At 34.1% G+C, this 12,405-nt stretch overlaps 1 protein-coding gene across 2 annotated transcripts; it reads left to right on the forward strand.

The window, feature by feature from the left end:
* Positions 1-4,084: 4,084 nt before the first annotated feature.
* Positions 4,085-10,768, forward strand: LOC124454467 (ficolin-2-like). 2 transcript variants are annotated; one of them, XM_047005278.1, is made up of 4 exons: positions 4,085-4,221; positions 5,934-6,345; positions 6,459-6,830; positions 10,096-10,768. In XM_047005278.1, exons 3-4 carry the CDS (start codon positions 6,551-6,553, stop codon positions 10,308-10,310), a joined length of 495 nt encoding a protein of 164 aa, XP_046861234.1. In that variant the 5' UTR covers positions 4,085-4,221; positions 5,934-6,345; positions 6,459-6,550; the 3' UTR covers positions 10,311-10,768. The 2 variants fall into 2 exon arrangements, with proteins under 2 accessions (XP_046861234.1, XP_046861235.1); XM_047005279.1 differs by having other exon boundaries at positions 5,937-6,345.
* The last annotated feature ends 1,637 nt before the right edge of the window (positions 10,769-12,405 follow it).

A 12,405-nucleotide genomic window follows, 5' to 3' on the forward strand; every position in this document is an offset into this window, starting at 1 on the left:
GCTATGTTTCACCAAATGTACCAAATCAAAAAACCTGGCATCTTCCTTTTTCTTTATGGCTCGGAACTTTGAGACATCTTGTGTGACTTGATCAGATACAAACCGCCAATCTTCGGCGTTTTTTCCTTCGTTTTACTCTTCCTTTACCCTCTCTGTCATCTCTGAATAACCTCTAAGCCCAGGTTAGCATAAGAACTCGAATTTTGTGGCTTATCAGCATCAGAAATGTATGCGTATTATAAGGTAATTGTAGGACGCCCAACATTGTCCAAGTATCAAGATAATATTTATTTAATCGATCTAAAATTACATTGGGTATATAAAAGAAGCACAACAGATTTAATCATATATCAACACAAAACTTTACTTCTTTGGCCTATCGTCCTACAACTAGAAACTTTTCCTGAACCGCTATACTTTCCTTTCGCTACTGTGTGTCCTTTTTGGGCTTAATATTGTCATGTGACTAATAACCAACAATAAATTATGTAACACTACGTATTTGCCAGAACAAAGTGAAAGTTATTAAGTTATCGCAATGAAAGTAAGCGATGTTTAGTTTTTTAGTTCTCAAGTTTTAGTCCAGCTTTGTGAATTTCAACTTATTTATGTCTTAAAAAATCAATTGTTTTTGCAGTGAGTGAACATAGAAACTTTGACAGCAGGACCAACAGGGGCATGCTGGCGATATTGACTGCAAATAAAACGATAGTTTCGTTTTGTACATAGACCATATTGAAAAAAGAATGTATTTTGTATTCATTATTTCTAATACGTACGATATCTTGAAAAAACCTCATGTGACTCCTAATTATTCTATGTCTTATTGAAACAATTTCCTTCAATGTACGTGGAAAATTTATGAGCTGGAATTTTTACACTTGCTAAAATTGTTAAGATGATAAAGTTGTATTTAAAGTAATTTTCATACTGGAGACAGCCTGGGAGAATTATCGCCAGTTTAGTTCAATGTTAAGGCTGGAGTACACAATTAAAGAGTACACAATAGCTTAGCTGCATGCATGTGGCGTAAATTATTTTGTGAATGGTTCAACGGTTCAAACAAATGAATTTGTGATGCATTATACTGCTACAAAAGCATACACACAAAATAGCTATATTTAACAATGATCTCTATCGAGTACCACGTTTTAAAGCTTCTTTGTAAGTCGTAAATTACTTAAGTCAAATTACTTACTGCAAATTACTTAAGTCAAATGCGTGCTGAGATCTGACACAATATATCAAAAGAAGAATACAAATCACTTGTGGGCAGGAATAGTGTTGTGTTGAGTTTTAGGCGTAGAAATATGAAAAGCTTATTTGTAAATTTCTCCTGTTTTATACATCAAAAAACTAAATATTCAAACTACAGGACGCATAACCGACTACAAGTTCCAAACATACTATCCGATATATCAGCTTGAAGATTGTAGACAAACTGCTATTTCTTAAAAATAGTAAAGTTAACTTTCATTTTGGTGACAACAGGAATCCTTGCCTTTAAGTTCGATTGACATCAAAGCTTGACTATACGATATAATAGAAGCAAAATTAGTAGTTTTAAACGAAACTTCGAGAATAAAATAACAGCTGTTTAAATTTCAAGCAGAACTTGTAATAGTGCAAATTCATTGGACGAAATTTTGAGAATAAAATGGCTACTGTCAAATCTCAAATAATTAAACTCTTTTATTATCAGCTGAAACCACCCTATTCTTCATGAATACTCAACATGAAATTACGTGCATGCATCATCGATAGTTGGCAATAAATTATTAAAACACAATTGACCCAAATACATAAATAGAGCTTCCATGATCTTGTCCTCACTCCAAGCTTGTGGATAACGATCATATTTAACAAAATGGCAAAATTTACTTGTGCGTTGGTGGTAATTTGTTGTATTTGTTGTATTCAGACTCTTGCAATGTTAATAGTCTTTGTAAAACTCACTCGTGCATGTTTTTTACAAATTGCACTCGAAACCATGCTATTACATATACAAAGAGCACTATAATGGATTCCCTGACAAATCTCTCATTTATAATTTACAGTATATTTACTAGCAACACCTCCCTTCGACAAACATTTACAAAATCTGCCAAACTTACGGACAAGTATGTTGTAACTTACGGTCAACTTACATGCATGGTTTTGTCCACGCTCACACGCGGCATCAATCGGTAGTCTCTGAATTGAAACTCGACTGCATCTTATTCAATAGAGTGATTTAGTAAACTCGACGTTTCGTCTAAGACGTCGTCAAATTTTCGCAACAGATCTGTGCCTAGGACGCCACGACGTCTTGAAGTATTTATGATTTAGCAAACCTTTTGTAGGACTTTGTCCATTTCGGCATTTTCCTGCTGGATCGTTTTTTCTATCATTTTAAACTAATTTTTTGATAGAAAAATTCCAGCAGTAAATTTGTTTTAAAAAAAATATATATATATAAGCAAAATCATCGACATGCGTCTTTTTGAATAAAATTGTTTTGACTCTGAGGAAATCCCCCCAAATTAGATTAGGCTCCGCAATGTTTACTTGTTTGTTTTAGGAAACAAAACATTTGCAGTTTTTATTTTAGATAAATATATGTAGGCCTATATAATATTTTAAGATGCAAATATGAAGGATATATCCTTGTTTCTGTCCAAAATTGAGTTTGTTTCAGCTGTCGTCGATACGACGCCAAATTGTAAGTTTTCAAGTCGTCGTCGTCAACACGACTGCCGTCGTAGATTGAACCGGATGTAAAAAGCGCATGCCACGCCATTTTCACGACGTCTTTGACGAAACGTCCTGACTGCTAAATCACTGTAATGACCAACTAAGGTAGTCGTCGATCGCCCCTGATGATCGTCAACCGTACTAAATCAGGAATCTTTTCTAATAATGTTGGCACTACGATGCTCGCGTACATCTTTCGTCGGCTTTTAGCTTTTTAAAGTCTTAAAATAGAATCAGTATTGTAAAGTGCCACGTTTTAAAAGTTTCTTTGTCAGAGAAGGATGAATAAATTGCAGATAATAAATTAAAAAGACCATTGTTTAAAAAATAGATTGCATGTTAGCTAAATTGACAAAAGTTTGTTCTGAAAAAAATCGTTTAGCAAGTATTCAATGATTACATGATTGGAATTATTTTAATACGCTAAAGTTTCAATATATTATGTTGACATATTGGTGATGTTAATGCGTTGATTCAGATTTGACATACGTTGATAAAGTGTAACATTATGCTATCTCTAATCAATATTTACTTCTCTTTTCAACTAAAATCTTTTGTGTATTTAGAAAAACGATTTGCTGCAATGTCAGCATTAAGTAACTTTATTTGAATACAGAATGGTAGAATAGAGACACTGAAGTCAGTATTGATAATAGAGTGCGTTTGCATTTGACGTCAAAGCGAGCCTGTGTCCACAATTAAATATTTCTTTTTAGCTGTAGCAGAAGCAATCAAATCGTATATGCAAACAGATCTTGTAACCGCCAAAACGAAAAATTGTTTGAAATGAAGTGAATATTTGTTTTTTGTTCAAGTAAAAAGTTTTACAAGTTTAATTATAATTTGTGCACAATAAGTTATATATAATTTCTTGACAGAGATAGATTTGCCTTTGAGGTATTGTACGCATTGTTTTGTTCTAAACGTTTTTGCGATCTTTAGATAATACATCTCCCAATTTTACAAATTTTTTATCCACATTTTAACAGCAGTTTCTTTTAACGTATTTATAAGATAATAATTCTGGAGACAGCAGGAGGCAGTATTGCTGATCTGAACACATACACGAATAATCCACATAAAGACAAGAGCCCATGACGAAACGTCACTTGCTATTAATAAATGATATAAAACCGAATGCCTATGGCTGGTTTGAAAACTATCTGCTGGGCTATAATCTTTATGTTGAGAATTGGGTTTCTTTCCTGGCATGTCACTGGCAACAATATTCGCGAATACATTAACTCAACGTATAATTATCTGCTGAAACTAACCAATTATTCATAATAGTCAAACATGAAATAACTCGTTACAATTGATAAGTTGGACAATATAAATTTAAAATGCACATTTGAACTAAGCACATAAATAGAGCTTGAGTATTTTTGTCTACATGCAAAGCCTTTGGACATTGATTACTTTTCATAAGATGGCGAAATTTACTTATGTCTTACTGACGATTAGTTGCATGGCTGTTGTTGTGCAAAGGTAAGCATTAATTGTGCTCGAAGTAGAATTTACCGAATCAATATATAATTAATTTTCTTAAATGCTGTCAAAGAATTTCAGTAGATATTTTATCTCCAAGGCATACCGTTTTCAAATTTCAAATGAATGTTTTGGTATTGAATCAATAATTCACTATGGAGCTTCAACTTGACATAGTAATATGTGTTTTGAAATTATTAGTGATAAACCCATAATGGTATTGACAGCAATAATTTGGAACGAAAATAAGGCTGTTCCGGGCAAACACAACTTTTGATTACATGGAAATAAACATTTCCTTATTTGATTTATTAAACTACCTTGAAATTTGATAAAGCATTTTTAAAATGATTGAAATTAAAAAAGGATTCCTACGCATACAGGAAACATGGGCGGCAGAAAGGCTGGCTAAGGGGGCTGCTGTCATCCCAATAATTCAGAGGGAGGTTAAGCCCTCCCAATCAAAGAGCTACGTTCATCAATATTTTCCCGTAATATATGTTTATGTTTCACAAGGAAAATCATCAACATAGATTGATTCTTAAATGTTGACAGCCATTTTGAAAGCTGGCTCCTCCTATAGACTTTCATTTACTTTAAGTGAGTTAATTATAGGGAAAAAATTGCGCCAAATTTCTTATTAGAACATGGCGTAAATGCAATGGCAATATGGCGCAGTATAAAATAAATAGCGTTTTTAATAGTCTGGACCGAAGCGAAAAAAGCAAAAAATTATATTATTTGTGAGTTCGACTACAACTACAAAGGTAAAAATGCCACGCCCCTATCAAGATCTTAGTTGTTTTTCACCCCCCAACCCCTCCCCAATGAGAAACATCTTCCGTCGCCACGGCAAGGCAAACATGCCAAAAGAACTGCTAAAGTAACGATGGCTGTCCATATGTTGACAGAGAACTGCAAACGTCTTGACTGTGTTGATTAAAGATTTGATAGTTGATATGGTTGCAAATCCTATGATTAAAGTGCTTGCAGGTTTGACTGTCAAGATTGGTGCTGGTTTTCTTGTTGAGCTGGTTGCAAACTTGCTGTTAGAGATTTTAGGCGTTTCAATAGTTGTGGAAATTACTGGTTCAAATAAACCGACGATTAATAATATTTGCCACAGTTTATTGTTTTTTTCAATCACAATTTTAGCATTTTTTGGCAGCTTGTTTTTTTAACCCGTAGTGAACTGTTAATTTTGTTGAGTAACTAGTCATTGGCTCCTTTCTTTATAGATCAATCATCAAACACTGTCTCATCATTTCTAAAAACATACGAGCAAAATGTGTTCAACGTCGAACTGTTTGACGTCTTTCCCTTCTTTAAATTGTTCAAAAATTAGCAAGTTATTGTAAATTCTAGAGATAGGATGAGCGATTTGAGCCGTATTTCCTTAATTGAGTTTCATTGGCTTAATGGTTAGGAAACACATGTCTCGAGCTCGAAGTTAGCCCCCTTCTAAACGTCGAACTTTACATGAGCCGAATGCATTGAAGACAAAAAAAAATTAGATTAATTTTCTAACTATCTTTTGTTTTAATGCATTTGGCTCATGTAAAATGCGACGTTCGAAACGGGCCTTAAATGATTTTTGAAACACAATTAATAAGGCCCGTTCATTACATATAGCTGCTAGAGTGTCCCTCTTATATTAAAATAGGAGAAATTTCATGATATGAGTTTTTGAATGTCCTATATCGTCATTTCAGCAGAGGAAGTTTGATAAATGAAAAAGAAGATGATTTAAATGATGATTTCTCAGCACCCAGCCTCGACATGAAACGCTCCTTGAAATCTAGTCAAAGAAATTCAAAATTGAAGATACAAATTGCAGTACTAAAAGGGCTTTTAAAAAAACTTCAAACATATCAGAAAACTTTACACACGCAGGACAAATACCTTAAAACTTTTAAGTTAATGCTTCAATCAAAAATCAATAAAACACAAGCACAAACGTCAAAAAAAAAAAAAAATTTGAATTACAAATTATCAAACTGTCATTAAAAATAAAAGCACTTGCTGCACATATAGCGCCCATTCAAGCAAAGGTGAAAAATCTTGGCAAACAATTGAAAACTTTTTATCTGGAAAATAGCAAACTCACTGGAAAATCACGAAAAGGTAAGAATGATTAAAAAAGACTGGAGAGACATTTAATTATTATTATAAGTAATGCATATTATGGCAGATATAAACAGGTATATTACTTATTTCTGCTAATTTACAATGAAAAGACTGCGCAGATCTCTACAAGAATGGTGAAAACAAGAGCGGAGTTTATCAAATTGATCCTGATGGTCAAGGTAGTTTCAAAGTCTACTGTGACATGACGTCATCTGGTGGTGGTTGGACTGTGTTGCAAAGGAATGAACTTAAAGGCGAAAACTTCTATCGAGACTGGAAAGAGTATAAACAAGGATTTGGTGATCTGAAAGGCGAATTCTGGCTTGGATTAGACAAAATATACCGACTAACGACTGCAAGAAAAAATAAACTTCGTATTGATTTGACAAACAAGTCAGGAATCAAACGATATGCTGCATATGATTATTTTGCTGTAAAGAATGAAGCACATAAATATCAGTTGAGTCTTGGAAATCACTCAGGTATGAAAAAAATTTGACAAAAAAGAGTTAGTTTTAATGATAGTGATTTTAATGACAAGGTGCAGTTTACAAAATAAACTGCTCCGGCTGCCACGCTTCCTATATCGGGAAGACTGGCAGGAACTTAAACATAAGACTTACTGAACACAAACGAGCTACACAGGGACAAGGAAAAGGAATCCTGTTGCCGAACATCACCGACTGACTAAACACAACATTGACTGAATTTTAGCAAAATTTATTGCTTACAGCCCTGACTATAGACAACGGCTTACATTAGAAAGTTGGTATACCAACTTAGAACAAACCCCCTGAACAGATAACAGCAATTACCGGCACCTTACAAACGACTCAGGTCCCGTCTACACGTATTTGGATTCGTTTTTTATCCGCAAACATTTTGCTCTGGATTCAAAACTTTACGCGTCCACATGTATGCAAATTTGATGCGTTTTTGTGTGTCCACACGTAGCTGCGAGAACGATGCAAATACCAAATTATTGCTTACAGAGCATGCGCTTTTACGAATAATGAGCTGGCTATAAATTATCCGACAAATACTACCGCTTAAAGGTTATCAGAGAAAAAAGTAAGAATGAATGTTTTCGTGGACAGATGATAAAGTGGACCTTTTATTCAGTGTCATTTTCGAATAAAAAATAGCGAAAGTGTTTAATGACACATTTCTGTCAACTGGCATTGAAAGGAGCCGTATCTGATTCATTCGCTTTCATAATTCTTTTGATAATTTCAGACGGCAATAGTCATTTGCATAAACCCAACTATGCTCAAAAATAGCGCAGTAAAATCGAAAGAAACACTTTAGGCACTATTTTAATCCATAGGATAACGCATGATAAATGTGGATTGGATTAGGGTAGCCGGTAGCGGTGGGTGTGTAGATATTATATCTCATCGAGTTACGTCAGCGTTTTAAATCATTCCGGTTACAGTGCGTCCAAACGTGTCCGGCTTCGATGCATTTTCAAAATTTTTCACTCTGGAGACCGTTTTCAACAGTTTGCGATCACAATATGCGTTTTCGCTGGATGCGGGTGGACGCTAAGCGTAACCGCAACAAAATGTTTGCGGATACAAACGAATCCGTAAACGTGCGGACGGGGCCTCACTCACAATACAAACAAACAAGCAACAAACACATTACTTTAGACTAATCCACGATAACAATACACAATTGAGACCCACACACTTACACATTTTCTGTACACACAATACGATGACGTAAGAACCAGATAACAAATACGTCTAACCTGACGTTTACACCTCATTTGACTCTGAAAATGACTACCGCTAAGATTGTCGAAACGTCAGTCAACATCAGTACCAACAGTCCTTCTCTGGACTCTACTAACGTAGATGATCTACATCCACCAACATTTGATGAAAGTTGTTAGCGTAGACAGATTCTACGTTTGGGGTTCATGTAAAAAGCTATAATTTTGAAACGAATGAAAGCGGTGTAAATTTTAATTTGTGACGTTTCAATGGTTCGTGCATTATGTTCAAGCAATGTTTACATATTTACATGAGAACTTTTAAAAAAGGAATGAACATAAAAAATTTAAAGGTTTTTAAGGTCACGATTGCAACTATTTGCGCTGTAGTTGTGAACTTAACTTAAAAATTAAAGAAATGCATTTACAGATAGGAAAATATCTTGAAACATAAACGACGCACAGACGTAAATTATACATACATATAAATAAGGAACAAAATTCAAGCCGACCAGGTTTCATGCATCCGTACGATTCTTTAAAGCGTTTTCCAATAACCGAGTTCTTTCTAGTTCATCAGTACGTTGGTATGAGTGTCGATATGTGTATCCAATGCGTGTACCATTTCGTCATTTGTTTTCCTCCGAAATTAAAAAAGCATGTCGGCAAAAGCTGAATCCGAAATTCATTTTTCGTTTGTCAAGTTATTGTGCATTAGTGAAAAATTTCTTTTTTCATACATATATTCTTGTATTTACTATATTTTTGAAAGCACTCTGTTGGGCTTTGATAAATATTATAAGAATTCACTTTCCACCTGCTATATCCCTTGTCACTATTCTAAGATGGAAATGTCTTGCAATTCAGTGACGATGTGAGTTTAGAGATCAAAGAGCTTTTATAGATCATTAATTTAGGGGAGTAAGGTCACAGAATAAAAATATACTGAAGGGTCACTCGTGTCGCAACTTTTGATGTTTTTGTCTTCACGCATGTTGTTACGCGCATATCGGCTGCCATTATTCCAGCCAGTCGATAAGGATCTTTTACTTTTCCCAACCTTCATAAAATGATCCGAAGTCATTTCTTAAGTCAAAATATTCTCGAATTCATTTTCATAAATGACGTCATGTAATTTTACGGAGTTTTAATGGTGAGATACCCTATGATTAACTTGTTGGAAGAGTGGCTGACGTGGGGACGTGTTGCACACGTTAGTGACTCTTGTGCATAATCATTCGTCTGTGGTAGGGTGATAAAAAGAGGATAGTGGAGTCATCAAAGGAAACTCTATGACCTGATGTGTTAGTATGAGATAATATGTTGGATGTAGAAAGTAACAGACAATTTTTAGTGTAAAGACGAAACGTTTCTTTAAATAAATTCTTATCTGTTATTTAAATGGCTATGCCGAAAGGTACATTAATTTATCAAGAACCATCTTTGGAGATGGTCTACCAAAGCAGTATTTTCAGTTTGTGGAGAATGGTTTAATCTTTGGAATGTTCGTTTAGACGAATACAAACACTGACTATTTTATAAGTATCATATAAGTATCATTCTTTACCACCAGGTGCTAAATGTTATTTCCTATTTATTATTATATCGAGACGAACAAGATATAACCTTGCATATTATTTATTAGTTAGTGCTTATATGCTTCTTTAGCCAAGACTAGTTTGGTTACTTTATCACCATTTGTTTAAAGAGTCACTTTAAGCATTTCATCTATTGTTGCTACTTATGACAAGATATTAGATGTTATAAAGGAAGAAACAATTTGCCGAAGGTTTTGAGATTAACTTGTATGACATGTGGTTGTCTTTTATGGTAGGACGATAACCTTTTGAGCGTTATCCTGGATTTTAATAAATATGATGGAATGCTTTATTAGTATTGTTCTAATAATTTGCTTGCATCGCATGCACTTCGATTTCGAACAAACTGCGGACAAACTTATTTCTCTTATGAATTTATTATGGTTAAACTTTGTAAAATAACAAAAATAAAGGGACATTACTACTTTTTAGGAAATGTTGGAAATTCATTTTCCTGGCATAATGGCATGAAGTTTACGACAAAAGATTCAGATAATGATAAACGTAATAATGCGAACTGTGCTAAACAATATAGAGGTGGTTGGTGGTATAATGATTGTTATAGTGCCTTGCTGTGCAGTAATCGTATATGGTGGAGTAGTTGGGGTGGTTCTATGAAGTTTGGTGAAATGAAAATCAAACCGTAAATGACTCTCTCATAAAATTTTGCGTTCTTGACTTTGATTTCCTTATAATATTTATTACTATTGTAAAATATGTTATGTAGCTTGTCTTAATGCTTTCAAACCTGTCAAAAAGAATTTATGTTTCTAAAATGTTGTTGAAGTATGAAAATTGCGTGCATCTTATCAAGTAGTAAAAAACGCGTATTTTTGGTTGTTGTGATTAACCTGGCAATAAACTTGCACTGTGTCAATGCTTTATGTCATTTATTCAGGCTATTAAATTTCATTAAATCCATGTAATATATTTTATAGCAGATAGATTCACAAAATAATTAGTTAGTGACACCTGGGATTGCTCAAACGAAAAATGTTGGTGCATTTAGTCACATTTATCTTCTAAAACTCGACCTTAGCTTCTATGTACAAATGATGTGATACGTTTTCGTTCAAAAATCATAATTACAAAATGTACATGATTATTTTCTTTGCAATCTATGAAATTTGGCTAAACAACATTGGATTCTTCTACAGTAACGGTTTCTGCAAAGATGATAGCTACCAGTTGTTTCTACTGCAACCTTTATTCATTACGTAATAATGATGTGATTAATATATTATGTATATACTCTGATGATGGCTTTGGAATAAAGTCGAAACACGGTGCCATCTAGTAAACTGTTAGCGTGGCAAGAATCTCTCGTCCATACGCAGTTTAAAAGAGATTTGACTCGTGTCCAATCCCTGTGGGCTTGGTAGCTCAACAGGTAGAGCGGCGGACTAGTACCCGAAGGTGCAAGTTCGAATCTCGTCCAAGCCACATGTTTTTCATGTGCATATTAAAAACCGTGTTAGGATTAATATATTACGTAATAAAGTGACCAAAACGTTATTAAAAAGCAGCGAATAGCTAACACCAAGAATACTCGAGATTACTAAGTTCAATCTATCAGCAGCTGCTATGTGAAGAACGAATGTTGTGGCAGTGGCGTCCTCGCTATTTCTGCACATTTGAATAGTTCTCGAGCCTAAAGTAAATACGATATTTTTCCTTGAATATTTTAATCAATGAAGCATTCCAAAATATGTTTGCGAAATTTTAGAAATAAACAATGACAAATGACAAGTTTATCTCTCATGAACACTGGACTATTTTTGAAATAATTTGTCAGTCCAAGTGTACAAACACAAGCTGTGGTAGTTTTCAACAGTTATGTAGCCAGCCTGCTGATTTATTCCTAATATACAAATTTTGAAAGATTTACAATCAATTATTACATTACAAATCTATTTTTCTTACGGTCCATGACAAGAATATTAGCATTACTGGGGTAAAAATCGGGCTGGCTACACTACTGGATTTCAAAATAGCTAGGCAATGCTTTGCTAGTTATAGCTTGTTTTTTCCTGAAACATAAACATCATGGACGCAGACTGGTTGCAATATGAATTGTCAGAGAGTAAAGCATGAAAAGGCAAATTGCACATGGGTGTTTACAACTCATACAAGACAAGGAAGATTTATGGCATTGAAAATTTTGCAACTTCTGCAGACTCCTTATTTTTACAAACTAAATCAGACAACAGACAAACAGACTAAAGCGCACCATGAAGAAAATGCATAAAAATGCAGTGATCTTGTTGTCTGGCCAATGAATGTACTGAGGATAGTTTCAATAACAGCATTTTTTTCGGAGGGGGGAGGAATAATTTGTCAGTCCAAGTGTATAAACACATGCAACTTTAATTTACATCAGGTGTTTTTATAATGACTAATTTCCACCGTAGTTACTGGAAGCAATAATAAAATTTATCGAGCAACATTGCATAAAATATTTTTGACCTTTTGAGCTCTGTTAATTTTCAAGAATCCTACAAAAGAAAGTCCTCGGCTATCATGGAAAAGAGAACAGCATAAAATACATCCAATAAAAAAGGAATCAATACCTATAGAAATGTTTCAATACAGAAAAATCTTACATCACGATTCACAAAACGTGAGAAATAAAGGTAACAGTCTACAATTTCCTTAGGATAATGCTTCGAGCAAAATGATTTGTTTATATTTTATCGTTATGCAAGGACAGTTTTCATTGACATAACTATTATTTCATTGTCA

This window comes from Xenia sp. Carnegie-2017, unplaced genomic scaffold (assembly GCF_021976095.1).
Source record: "Xenia sp. Carnegie-2017 unplaced genomic scaffold, XeniaSp_v1 HiC_scaffold_3, whole genome shotgun sequence".
NCBI lineage: Eukaryota > Metazoa > Cnidaria > Anthozoa > Malacalcyonacea > Xeniidae > Xenia > Xenia sp. Carnegie-2017.

Excerpts from the sequence above, each read along its gene's own strand:
- LOC124454467 (XM_047005278.1), top strand. The coding sequence starts at position 6,551 with ATGACGTCATCTGGTGGTGGTTGGACTGTGTTGCAAAGGAATGAACTT. Across the intron at positions 6,831-10,095 it reads GAGTCTTGGAAATCACTCAG|GAAATGTTGGAAATTCATTT; the intron begins GTATGAAAAAAA and ends ACTACTTTTTAG.